Genomic DNA, 11,950 nt, shown 5'->3' on the forward strand with positions numbered 1-11,950 from the left:
TCTCCTACAATCTCTTATTCTCACACCGGAGGGTTACCCCAAAGAGGACCCCTCTGTCCCTTTCTGAGGGGTAAGTTCACGGTGCTGCTCGTTTTGTAGGTGGAAGAATTCATACTCCGGAGAACCATCGGTGAAATGGCATACTCATACCCGAGGAAAGTTGATCGTCTACCAGTGAGCCGATCCACGTTTCTTCAACATCGTATCACTAAAGTGTCAGCTATCTGAATAAACATAAAAAAATCATAAACTATACAACACAAATAAAGTTTATCGATGTCATGAGACACTAGTACTTGTGTATGCATCTTCGTCGTCCTAAGATGATACAAAAAAAATGCTTAGCTTTGTAACTTTGTATCAGACTTTTAGTAATATTTTTCTAGTAAAACCCTAGTTATTGAGGTCGTCGCAACCCTAGAACCATCGTCGGGATCGGTTGGTGGTGCTCAAGTGGTGGTGGTTGGTTGGTGGTGGCGGTGTTCAGGTGGTTTCCGGGAAAAAAAAACGTTTTTTTTCCGGCGACCTACAACTAACGATGTTAGAATTCTGTTAGTCGCAAACCGTTAGAAACAAATACGTTAAAAGTTGAAATCAACAACGATCAAAAGACGATACTTAGGACTATATTAAACTCACCATATAAGATAGATATACATGTTTTAAAATACTCCTTAATGGGATTGTGATGGAAAGGAAACCACTAACAAAAGGTAGAGGCAATGTGAGTATGAAGATGTGTCCAAGAAAAAGGTCAAAACTTGATGATTATTAGTTGGTAATTTAAGCTTTAAGTCTTTAACATATGTTGACTTGTCTTTTTCTATTTGGTTGGCATTAATCACTTTTGCATGGGTAATGTGTAATCAATTACATAAAGCTTGCACACCATACGGTTGACTAATCTATTTCCTACCTTTTCTTTTAGTATAGTGGACTTAAGTCTTAAAGATGCATACAACATAATGCTTCAATAAGTATAACTTTGTTTTGATATATTTTTAATAGAAATATTTTACCATTATTTTGTAAATCTTTTATGTGAACTTTATCGTTTTTTCACCATTGTCGTCATTTCCGTATACTGTATTGAACTGGTTCTTAATAAAACTAGTTATTAAAATTTCTTAGGATTTATACGTATATATAGATTACTGACTCGTATTCGATTTAAAAAAAAAAGATGAACCGTGTAAACATTGAACAAAAAAGATGAGATTAACTTATGTCATTGCCAATAAAGTAGTGGTCAATCTAATAAATATGTTATATTATTTGTGTAATGTAATACCAGGAATCACTTTCTATATTAAAAAGGTGATAAAGCTTGTAGGTATAAAAAGATATTTCAAAAGAGATGTGTCTAAATAATTAAAAAATGTATCATTGAGATGGATGGTAAATAGGCAATAATTTTATAAAGTTAAAGGATTCCACTTTAAAGAACTTTAATTGGAGGGAAAAAAAGATAATAGTGCACCTTGGACCAAGGCTCAAAACCTACTAATATTTTTAATTTTTGAGTTCAATTTTATATGTAAAACAGAATAAGTAAAATCGTAAAAACATTGTAATAATTTAACCTTAAGTTTATTAAGGCATTAAGTTATTGTTAGGACATGTTAATAATGCTCCTTAGAAGTCAAAGGTGAGTCCTTACTCGTTACAATATTGTAACAGTACGATTAACCAATACCAAATTTCTGAAAAAAAATATGGATACGTATCTATCGGTACAATATAGATACGATACCAATGTTCGCTGCAAAATGCTCATCTCTTCGTGAATTTTGCTTGTCAACAAACTGTTAATAGTAATTTTTATACAAAACCGCCTATTCAGAACCGGTTAATGGTTAGCGTTTGGCCTTCTTTTATAATATAAACATGATGCTTTTTATTTTTATTTTTTAGCGTTCTTCAAAAATAAAATTTAAATTATTAATAATTCACTATTTTTTTGTTTGTTGGTATATGATAATTCAGTGGGGACAATGCTAACGTTGGGGCATATTTAATATTTGGATTGAATGAAAATTGGTAAAATACAAAATATAAATGGGTTTTGGTCAAAAATCATTTTAACTTTATATAAAACCATCTCTTTCAAATTCAAGGGTAGCTTTCATGTTTTGCTTGAAATAATTATATCATGTGAATTATGTAACTTCTGATTTAAATTTGTCTGCTCATCAAACACTTGTTTCTCTTGCAATTCAAGTAAAGATAAAAATACAAAATAAATCATTAAAACAAATCTAGAACCGTACTTTAAGGGATTTGACCATAATTAGATGAATTAAAAATCTAAACCTTATTAAAAACAGTAAATATGTTTTCAAGTTGGCTTTATTCAAATGATTTATATTTACTTTCTAGAAATTATAAGACGTGCATAAAATTAGTTCAACATTGTAATTCTTGTATTTATAAATGAACACTTCATTTCAACATTGTAATGTCAAGTTGTCAATGATGGATCTTATTTAATAAACTAGGTTGGTCAAATTGACCTTAAAAATAGTTTAATACTTAATTCGACTGACTTGAAGTTTCATGGATTATGATTTCAGTCACTCTTAGATAAAAAGATTTCATTTGTATACAATATCAACAACCAGATAAGATAAAAAGAGTAGTGCAATGAACGGGATGTCGTTTCTATATAAAACATGATGATAATTGTGTGTTAAAAGTTAAAACCATGCCGAATACTTGCTTCATATGTGGGTGAACCATCACAATGAGCCAATGACCATAGTTAAGCATTCAACTTTTTTGTAAAAGGGTATGGCAATTGACATGCAACCGATGATAGGTACATCAGTAATGAGCTGGTCAGTAGTAACATTACAACTATTCAATGTTACCCACTGTGAGTGGATATTGTTGAACATATCTCACAATTGAGATATGCGTATACCATTATATAGGATGGATCATGAACCATCTACATTAAACTGTTATTCGAAGAAAAATTAATTATTGGCTAGTGATGAGCGTTTCTTTTTTACTAGAATGTTGTACCGAATTGATAGCGACGAAATACAATCGATACCAACATTCTTCTTTGGTTTCGGGTTTTTTCGTCATTTTCAATTGTTTGGATACCAAACTGAAAAAAATGAGTACAGTATTCGGTATATGGTTGCGCTAACTTTTGGTATGGTATCGGTTCAGTACCACTCAGCCGATGTCTGGTTTTTCTCGCTTGTTTCATTTCCCAAACTAACTAACTAGACTTATCTTATTGTTAATATTAGGTTAAAGAAGTTAAAAGTACGCGTACTATTTATTGTCTTTTTTTAATACTTTTAGAAAGAATAACATTCGAATATAATACTATAATACTTTAATTACCATTTTAGAGACCACAACCACCTTTTTCTACGTAAAGGAAAGCAAAAAAAGTTTACCTTTTATTTTATATATTACTTATTATAATATTATAATAAAACTTAAAAAAATAAAAAAAAAAACTCACGATATCTTAGTGACTTTCTCAAAGGTAAGGGAGGTTATTAGTTGAAGTCTCGTTTGTAACAAAAGCATCATGCATAAGTCAGTGAATTTTATCACAGTAGGAATTCAGGTGATGAAATTACTTTAGAATTGCTATGTTGTTTGCGATCACGACTTGTTATCACAGAGTCATGGACGGCCTTTTGCAAGCAGGGTAACAGGTGTAGAGGTGAAAAAAAACTCGAACTTGGAATCGGACCCTGAAAAAAAACCCGAAAACAATTTTTTATATCCGGGTTTTTACTACCCGTACCCGGCTCTACCCTTAGGGTACGAATAAGGTATGCATTTCATTACCAAAACCTGTACTCGGAACAAGATCCGGTTTGTACTTGGTAATACCCAAAAATCGAAACCGGTGTTATACCCGAAACCAGGTTTTTCCAATACCTCAAAAAAGTGCAACCCTATAAACGAAAAATACCCAGAAAAAAAAAACAGGGTTTTTTCAATACCCGAAAATAGATATTCAAATATATGGTTTTAGAGTACCCGATTCTATAATCGACCTGAACCCGATGCATATGGTATGATTTTCAGATTAATACCCGAACTCGACACAAGTGTAATACTCAATTTTTCAATACACAGTCATACCGAAAACCAGGTATTAGAAAAACTCTACATGTGCACCTCTAAATGGGTGTACCGGGTGACCAAACTTTGTTGCATATTCAAATAAATAATATAATATTAGTTTATTATTAATTATTAATAATAAAAAAGATTAAAGATTCCTTTGATTACACTGGGCACCACCCTGCCTGCTGCCAGAGTAGAAGCTCAAGAACACAGCAGTGTAATCAATACTCACCAACCCATTTATTACATACACACAACACACCACCTTCACATTCATTAGGGTTCATATCATATCATACATTCATCCAATTTGGGGAAAACCTTAATATGTAATCATTTCAAAATTCACTCAAACCCTTTTCAATTCATCCAATTCCAATGCATATTTCACTCTGGAAACCCATCATTTCCCACTGTGCATCGCTAATTTCCGACAAAAAGACCCGGAGAAAACTCGGGTCGGGTCAACCCGGTGATGAAGTGACCCAAGATCCATCTTTTATCCGAAAACTGCAGGAACATAAGCTTCGTGAGGCTCTTGAACGAGCTTCTGAAGATGGGTCAATTAGTAATAGTAATAGTAATGATAATGATAATGATAATGATAATAATATTATTATTAAGGGTTTGGGTAGGTCAAGATCACTTGCAAGATTACAAGCTCAAAAGGAGTTTTTGAAAGCAACTTCTTTGGCTGCTGATAGAGTTTATGAAACTGAGGATTCGGTTATGGAGTTTGACGAGGCGTTGTTGCGGTTTTTATCGATGTACCCGAAGTACGAATCGACTGCCAAGGTTGATAAGTTGAGAGGGGATGAGTATTCACATTTGACTGATATGAAGGTATGTCTTGACTACTGTGGGTTCGGGTTGTTTTCGTTTATGCAAAGTGTTAGTTTTACGGAGTCGTGTAGTATTAGTTTATCCGAAATGAGTGCACATTTAGGGAATCATGCATTGTATGGTGGTGGCGAGATAGGAACGGTTGAGTACGATATTAAGAGTAAGATATTTGAGTATTTGAACATTCCCGAGAACGAATACGGGCTTGTGTTTACGGTTAGTAGAGGGTCTGCTTTTAGGCTGTTAGCTGAATCATACCCTTTTCATAGTAATAAGAAGCTTTTGACCATGTTTGACCACGAGAGTCAGTCGGTTAACTGGATGGCGCAGAGTGTGAAAGAGCAGGGTGCGAAGGTTTGTAGCGCGTGGTTTAAGTGGCCCACGTTGAAACCGTGCTCGACGCATCTTAGGAAACAGATATTGAGTAAGAAGAGAAGGAAGAAGGATTCGGCGACGGGGTTGTTTGTGTTTCCGGTTCAGTCGCGTGTCACGGGTGCGAAATACTCGTATCAGTGGATGGCGTTAGCTCAACAGAATAACTGGCATGTGTTGCTTGATGCGGGTGCGTTAGGCCCGAAAGATATGGATTCGTTAGGGTTATCTTTATTTCGACCCGATTTTATTATCACTTCGTTTTATCGGGTTTTCGGGTATGACCCGTCTGGATTTGGGTGTTTGCTTATTAAGAAGTCGGTTATCGGGAGTTTACATAATCAAACGGGCCACGCAGGGTCCGGGATCGTAAAGATTAGCCCGGTTTTTCCTTTATATCTTAGTGATTCGATTGATGGGATTCCGGGGTTGGTGGGAATTGAGGACGATGAAACGGTCGGAATCGGTGACGGGTTATCGGAAAGTCGTGGCGGAGGGATTTTACCTGCGTTTTCGGGTGCGTATACGAGTTCACAAGTGAGGGATGTGTTTGAAACTGAGATGGAACATGATGCAGCTAGTCCTATATTTGAAGAAACTGGGAGTCTTTGTATTGGTGAGGTTATGAAAAGCCCTGTTTTTAGTGAAGATGAGTCATCTGAGAACTCTATGTGGATTGATCTAGGCCAAAGCCCATTGGGCCAGAGCCCACTGGGCTCGCAGTCTGAAGTTATAAACTCTCCTGTTCATCCACCCTCTTGGTTTGCAGGTATGGTCACCCTCTCTTATGTTTGTAAGAATTACTTTTTATGGGTGTGCAAAAAACCGAAAAAACCGATCTGAAACCAAAATAACCAAACCCAAACAAAAACCGACAGTTTGGTTTTATGTTGTTTGTGAATACTGAACTTTCAGTTTTGCATGTAATGAAAATCGAAGACGGCTGATTATATGGATTTTCGTTTTAAACTTTGAACTTTATGTAATTTATAAAATTGTGTAACTCAAGTATATTAGCCCAAATGTATGTTAATCAATTAAATATTAATTAACAAAAAGATTTAATTATTTTGGGCCAATCATTTTTCTTCGGCCCAAAATTTTCAAGCCCAAGCAGGAAAACCGAAACCGAACAGCTTCAAAAATTCAAAAACTGAAATTTTGGTTTGAGCCTATTGAGCCCATGCAAACCCCTAACTTTTTTAATAAATATAATTACTTTTTTAGTAAAGATAATTACTTTTTTTAATAAAGATGGTTACTTTTTTCATAAAGATAGTTAACTTTATTAATATATGAAAAGATAAAACAAAATAATGATGTTTACAGGCAAGAAATCCAACAACAAAGAGACCGAATCACCGCATCATGTAACCGAAGTATTATCATTTGATGCTGCGGTTCACAACGTCAAGAAATCAGAAATCTTTGAAGAAAAAGTTCAAGAAACAGAAACAAAGTTAAATCATACAGAAATACAAGAGGAACCCGAACCCGAACCCGGACCCAAACCCGACACTAAGAAACCGCAAGAAAGTGCGGTTATAAGTCGAGAAACAGAAAACGAGTTCAGATTATTAGGCAGAATGGACGTAAGTAAACGCGTGTCTTTCGGTTTAGAAGATAATAACAATAGTATGGAAGATTATTACAACAACGACGGAGATTATTATGAAGAACAAGAATCCGATAGACGAGAACCCGAGATAAGTTGCAGGCATCTCGATCATGTAAACATGTCGGGTCTTAACAAGACCACACTTCGGCTTCGGTTCCTAGTCAACTGGCTCGTGACCTCGTTGCTTCAGTTAAGATTACCCGGTTCGGACCCGCTTGTTCACATTTACGGGCCTAAAATAAAATACGAGCGGGGGGCATCGGTAGCGTTTAACGTGAGGAACCGAAGCCGTGGGCTAATTAGTCCCGAAATCGTTCAAAAACTAGCCGAGTCACACGGGATTTCACTCGGTGTCGGGATTATTTGTCATGCGAGGATTATACAGAGCACGAAACAGAATCGGGCTGCAATTGATACAACGGTTTGCAAACCGATGAATAATGACGGGTTCGTTAGAGCTGAGGTTGTCACTGCTTCACTCGGGTTCTTGACTAATTTCGAAGATGTTTATAAATTGTGGGTTTTTGTCGCGAAGTTTTTAAACCCGAGTTTTGCTGGCGAAAATGGAGGTGAAGAAACAGAGTAAATTGGGTGAGTTTTTGATGGTTTGGTAAAGATTTTTGGGTATTTGGAGATTATGATAATATGGCATTTTAAATCTAGTGCAAGTGGTTTTATAATGTAAAATCTTGCTTTTGATATGAAATTTTTTGTTGGTTTATTAGTGTTTGCAAGGTTATTGTAGAGGTAGCTTTGAAGCTTTGTACTTGACTTTAAAATGTAATATCTAGTCGCGTAGGAGATCCCTTTAGCTCAGCGACGCAACAGATCGCCTTGATCTGTTGTGACGTGGCACAGTAGGGACACGTGTCTTACTGTGATTGGCCGGTTTTATTAGATATAATTGCATAAGCATAACCAAATGACTATGCTAGTAAACTTAATAAGTCAAGGTCTTAATACAATCCTTATTAGAGTTATATTCTTGATTGTGTTTTGAATGTTTTTTTGTTTATTAGTGCTTGGAAAATTATTATAGAGGTAGCTTTGAAGCTTCGTACTTGATACATAATATGGTGTCATATTATTTCACAATAAATTTATTTATTCATTTTTTTTTGGAATAATGTACAATATATTCATGGTAAACTATTGTCATGTATCATATTATTTTAAGTCATTTTAATATGGAAAAGTATGATACGTGAATAGAAGCAACACACGATTCATAGTCGCGTGTCTTAACCGAACATATTATACTGAAATAACCGAACCGATTGGGAAAGATTATTTTGAAATAACCAAACCAATTGGGAAATTAATGATTTATATATTTTTTTAGCTACCGAAATTTATGTTCGGGTATGATGATAGGCGTACAAATAACTGTATTAAACAAACCGAACCGACATTAAAACAATCTTTATACATTTTAATTTTTTTTATGATGCTATAGGCTAGATAAACTTTGTGAAAGTTTGAATAAATATCATGTAATTGTAACCTAAAGTCTTCTTGTCATCTTTAAATGAAATTTATTTTTGCTAATATTATATTTAACTCAAGATACAGGTAAATATATAATTGAAACATTAGTCAGAGATTCAATTTTATGATTGATTTTCATGATTTGTTTATATTGCACGTATATATATATAGATACAAAAGTTTATCTTTTATTATATCTTCTACAACTGCTTCCAATTGTTCAAAAAAGATTTGAAAAATAAGTCTTGACTTGCTGTAACACTACATGCATTATACTCGGTTAGTGGAACCCAGTGCCCACCAGTCTTTGAAATTTGCCAACATTTAATTTTATATATTCTTAACATTAAAATTGTCAAACTTATGATATCTAACTTTTTAATAGTATTCAAAATGTGTTGAATACGTTCATTAAAAAATCATTGACTTATTTATTATTATTTTGGTTATAAGAAAGATTATGATACTTATCCAATAAGTTGTATTTTAGATATGTCGGACATTTCGGTCAGGATATTTGTTCTGTTCATTACAGATTATGAGATCGGTTTGCTACAACAACCGATATAGAAAACCTAAAAAATAAAATCTTAATCTGCCAAAAAGAATAAGATGTGTTATAGATATACTGATACCAATGTTGTTCGGTCAAAATTTGGTTAGATTCGATTCGTCAGAGTACCGATGGAATAACAACACACTCGTAGTATAGTTTAGGTTACCAAAAAAAGACGACAAAAATTGTACTAGTTTTAACAATGATATATAATATAGTGATATAGTCGTATAACAACTAAACTCCTATTAATTTGTCACGCTTTATAAATGCTTATAAGTTTATCGTAGTTATCCGATTAAACCCACTTCCGGATTAATCCCGTCCCTATCAATAATAAACTAAATTATTTAAACCACACGACTCGTCAGAAACACGCAGGAAGTCGATGTCCATACAAAAAGTATATTTCAGTCACTCTGTTTTAGGGTTACAAAATTGTTAAATCTTGATCTAATACGTGACATCTTTTTATGGATTTAATTTGTTCTACCCATTTTTGGCACTATTATTTTTAGTTTATAAAATTTTAATTTCTTCATTTTGGTTAGGTAAAGTTGCACCAAAGATAACTATATTTGACTTTTTCATTTAGTAGGTTTTATAATAATTATTATAATATTGAATATTTCAACTTTGTCCACCTTGTCTTCCTCTATATTCTTTTGACCCAAATAAATTCATTTCATAAAGTTACAAACATTATATTCTCTTACAAACATTATTATTGTTATTAATATTATTATTCATTCATTTATGCATATTTTGTTCTTGGTGTTTTAATGCATCTTTCACTATGGAACCCATTGTCCCATTGTGTTACTTTGAGCATACACAAAAAAACAAACGTGTCGTGTCACGACCAGCCTGAACCTGAACCTGAACAACCTGACCTGAAAACCGCTCCCACTAGAGCTCAACTCGAGTTCTTGGAAACCACTGCCGGTGCCAATGATCACATATACGAATCAGAAGACTCGATTCCGGATATTAACCAAGCATTTTCTAAATTCTTGATCATGTACCCGGATTACGGGTCAACGGAGGAAGTTGACCATATAAGATCAAATGAATATCTTCCAAAGGTATGTCTAGATTATTGCGGGTTCGGGTTGTTTTCGTTCGTTCAAACGGTTCATTACTGGGAGTCTTGTAGTTTTCATTTAAGTGAAATAACCGCGAATTTAATAAACTATGCGCACGCGGGTGGGGCGGTTAAAGGGACCGTGGAACATGATATCAAGACTAGGATTCTTGAGTACATGAACATATCCGAAGACGAGTACGAGGTTGTTTTTACCGTTAGTAGAGGCACGGCGTTTAAGCTCTTGGCGGAATCATACCCGTTTCAAGTAAAGAAGAATTTGTTAACGATGTTTGACCACGAGAGTCAATCGATTAACTGGATGTGTCAGTTTGCGAAACAACGAGGGGCGAAAGTGGAAAATGCGTGGTTTAAGTGGCCCACATTTCAAGTTTGTGCTGCTGACTTGCGTCAGCAGATTAATGGGAAAAAGAAAAAGAAAAAAAGTTCTGGCGCTGGACTTTTTGTTTTTCCGGTCCAGTCTAGGGTCACTGGTACGAAATATTCGTACCAGTGGATGTCGTTGGCTCAAGAGAATAACTGGCACGTGTTGTTGGATGCGGGCGCACTGGGCCCAAAAGATATGGATTCGCTTGGGCTATCGTTGTTTCGGCCCGAGTTTATAATAACGTCTTTTTATAAAGTGTTTGGGTATGACCCGAGTGGTTTCGGGTGTCTTCTTATTAAAAAATCTATGGTAGGAAGTCTTCGAAACCAGCCGGGCCATACTGGGACCGGGATCGTGAAGATCAACCCGGTTTTCCCTTCATATTTTAGTGATTCTATTGAAGGAAGCCCGGGTTTGACTGGGCCCGGGCCTGGCCTAGGGATTCGTGGAAATGGTGAGGTGTCGGAAAATGGGCCGGGCCCACAGATGCCCGTGTTTTCCGGGGCCTACACGTCGGATCAAGTTAGGGAAGTGTTTGATACCGAGATGGAGGATGATAAGTATTTTGAGTTTGAAGAAACCGAGAGCTTTTCGGTTGACGAGGTGTTGAAGAGCCCGGTTTTTAGCGAAGACGGGTCACCTGATGACCCGTTTTGGATTGATTTGGGTCGGAGTCCAGCTGGGTCGGATGGTGGGTGTGATCCGACCCAGCCTAGACCGCCTGTTTGGTTTACGGGCATGAAAAAAACCGAACACGCGTGTTCTCCTAAAACAACCTTAAATGCCATCAAAAGCCCTAAGGTAATGTTAGTTAATGAGATTGAAGAAGCAACTAAAGTAGTTAAGGAAAAAAGCCCAAAAGTCGGGTCGAATCCAGAAAGCGCGATACGAAGGGAGACCGAAGGCGAGTTTAGATTATTAGGAAGGAGAGAAGTTAATATTTTGGCAACTAATATTGAAGAAATTGATTATGCAAGTGAAGATATTGATATGGAAGAGTTAACAAGGCAGGAGCCCGAGATATCGTGTCGACTTCTTGACCACGTCGACAAGTTAGGACTCCACAAGACGACGCTTCGGTTAAGGTACTTGGTCAACTGGCTCGTGACCTCGTTGCTACAGTTAAGGATACGTTCAACGGGCCAAGTCAGCGTGCCACTTGTGCACATATACGGGCCGAAAGTGAAATATGAAAGGGGCGGGTCCGTGGCATTTAATATTCGGGACAAGAATAAGAAGTTAGTTAATCCTGAGACGGTTCAAAAGTTAGCGGAAACAAATGGGGTGTCGCTTGGTATCGCGATATTAAGTAATATACGCGTGGAAGGGAGAGAAGATGAGGCGAAGAGCGGGTTGATTCGGGTTGAGGTTGTGACATGTTCTTTGGGGTTTTTGAGTGATTTTAGTGATGTGTATAAGTTATGGGCATTTGTTGCAAAGTTTATGAACCCAGGGTTTATGAATGGTGGACTTACAACTGTTGTGGAAGATGAATAA

At 35.9% G+C, this 11,950-nt stretch overlaps 2 protein-coding genes across 3 annotated transcripts; both read left to right on the forward strand.

Moving 5' to 3' along the window:
- The first annotated feature begins 4,409 nt into the window (after positions 1-4,409).
- Positions 4,410-7,994, forward strand: LOC143593262 (uncharacterized). Of its 2 annotated transcripts, XR_013146073.1 has the most exons (3): positions 4,410-6,088; positions 6,649-7,684; positions 7,979-7,994. XR_013146073.1 is itself a non-coding variant. In XM_077072946.1 (2 exons), exons 1-2 carry the CDS (start codon positions 4,483-4,485, stop codon positions 7,521-7,523), a joined length of 2,481 nt encoding a protein of 826 aa, XP_076929061.1. In that variant the 5' UTR covers positions 4,410-4,482; the 3' UTR covers positions 7,524-7,702. The 2 variants fall into 2 exon arrangements, 1 of the variants encoding a protein (XP_076929061.1); XM_077072946.1 differs by lacking the exon at positions 7,979-7,994 and having other exon boundaries at positions 6,649-7,702.
- A 1,669-nt stretch (positions 7,995-9,663) lies between these two features.
- On the forward strand, positions 9,664-11,950 carry LOC143593251 (uncharacterized). The gene has a single exon (XM_077072939.1). It carries the CDS (start codon positions 9,764-9,766, stop codon positions 11,948-11,950), a length of 2,187 nt encoding a protein of 728 aa, XP_076929054.1. The 5' UTR covers positions 9,664-9,763.

This window comes from Bidens hawaiensis, unplaced genomic scaffold, assembly GCF_021521415.1.
Source record: "Bidens hawaiensis isolate Kalapana, Puna unplaced genomic scaffold, B.hawaiensis_p1.1 tig00041865_1, whole genome shotgun sequence".
Taxonomy (NCBI): Eukaryota; Viridiplantae; Streptophyta; class Magnoliopsida; order Asterales; family Asteraceae; genus Bidens; species Bidens hawaiensis.

What these genes read in the sequence shown, in the direction of transcription:
- LOC143593251 (XM_077072939.1), top strand. Translation starts at nt 9,764, where the DNA reads ATGCATCTTTCACTATGGAACCCATTGTCCCATTGTGTTACTTTGAGC.
- LOC143593262 (XM_077072946.1), top strand. Translation starts at nt 4,483, where the DNA reads ATGCATATTTCACTCTGGAAACCCATCATTTCCCACTGTGCATCGCTA. An exon ending in TCCACCCTCTTGGTTTGCAG is followed by an intron (nt 6,089 to 6,648) that starts GTATGGTCACCC and finishes TGATGTTTACAG; the next exon opens with GCAAGAAATCCAACAACAAA.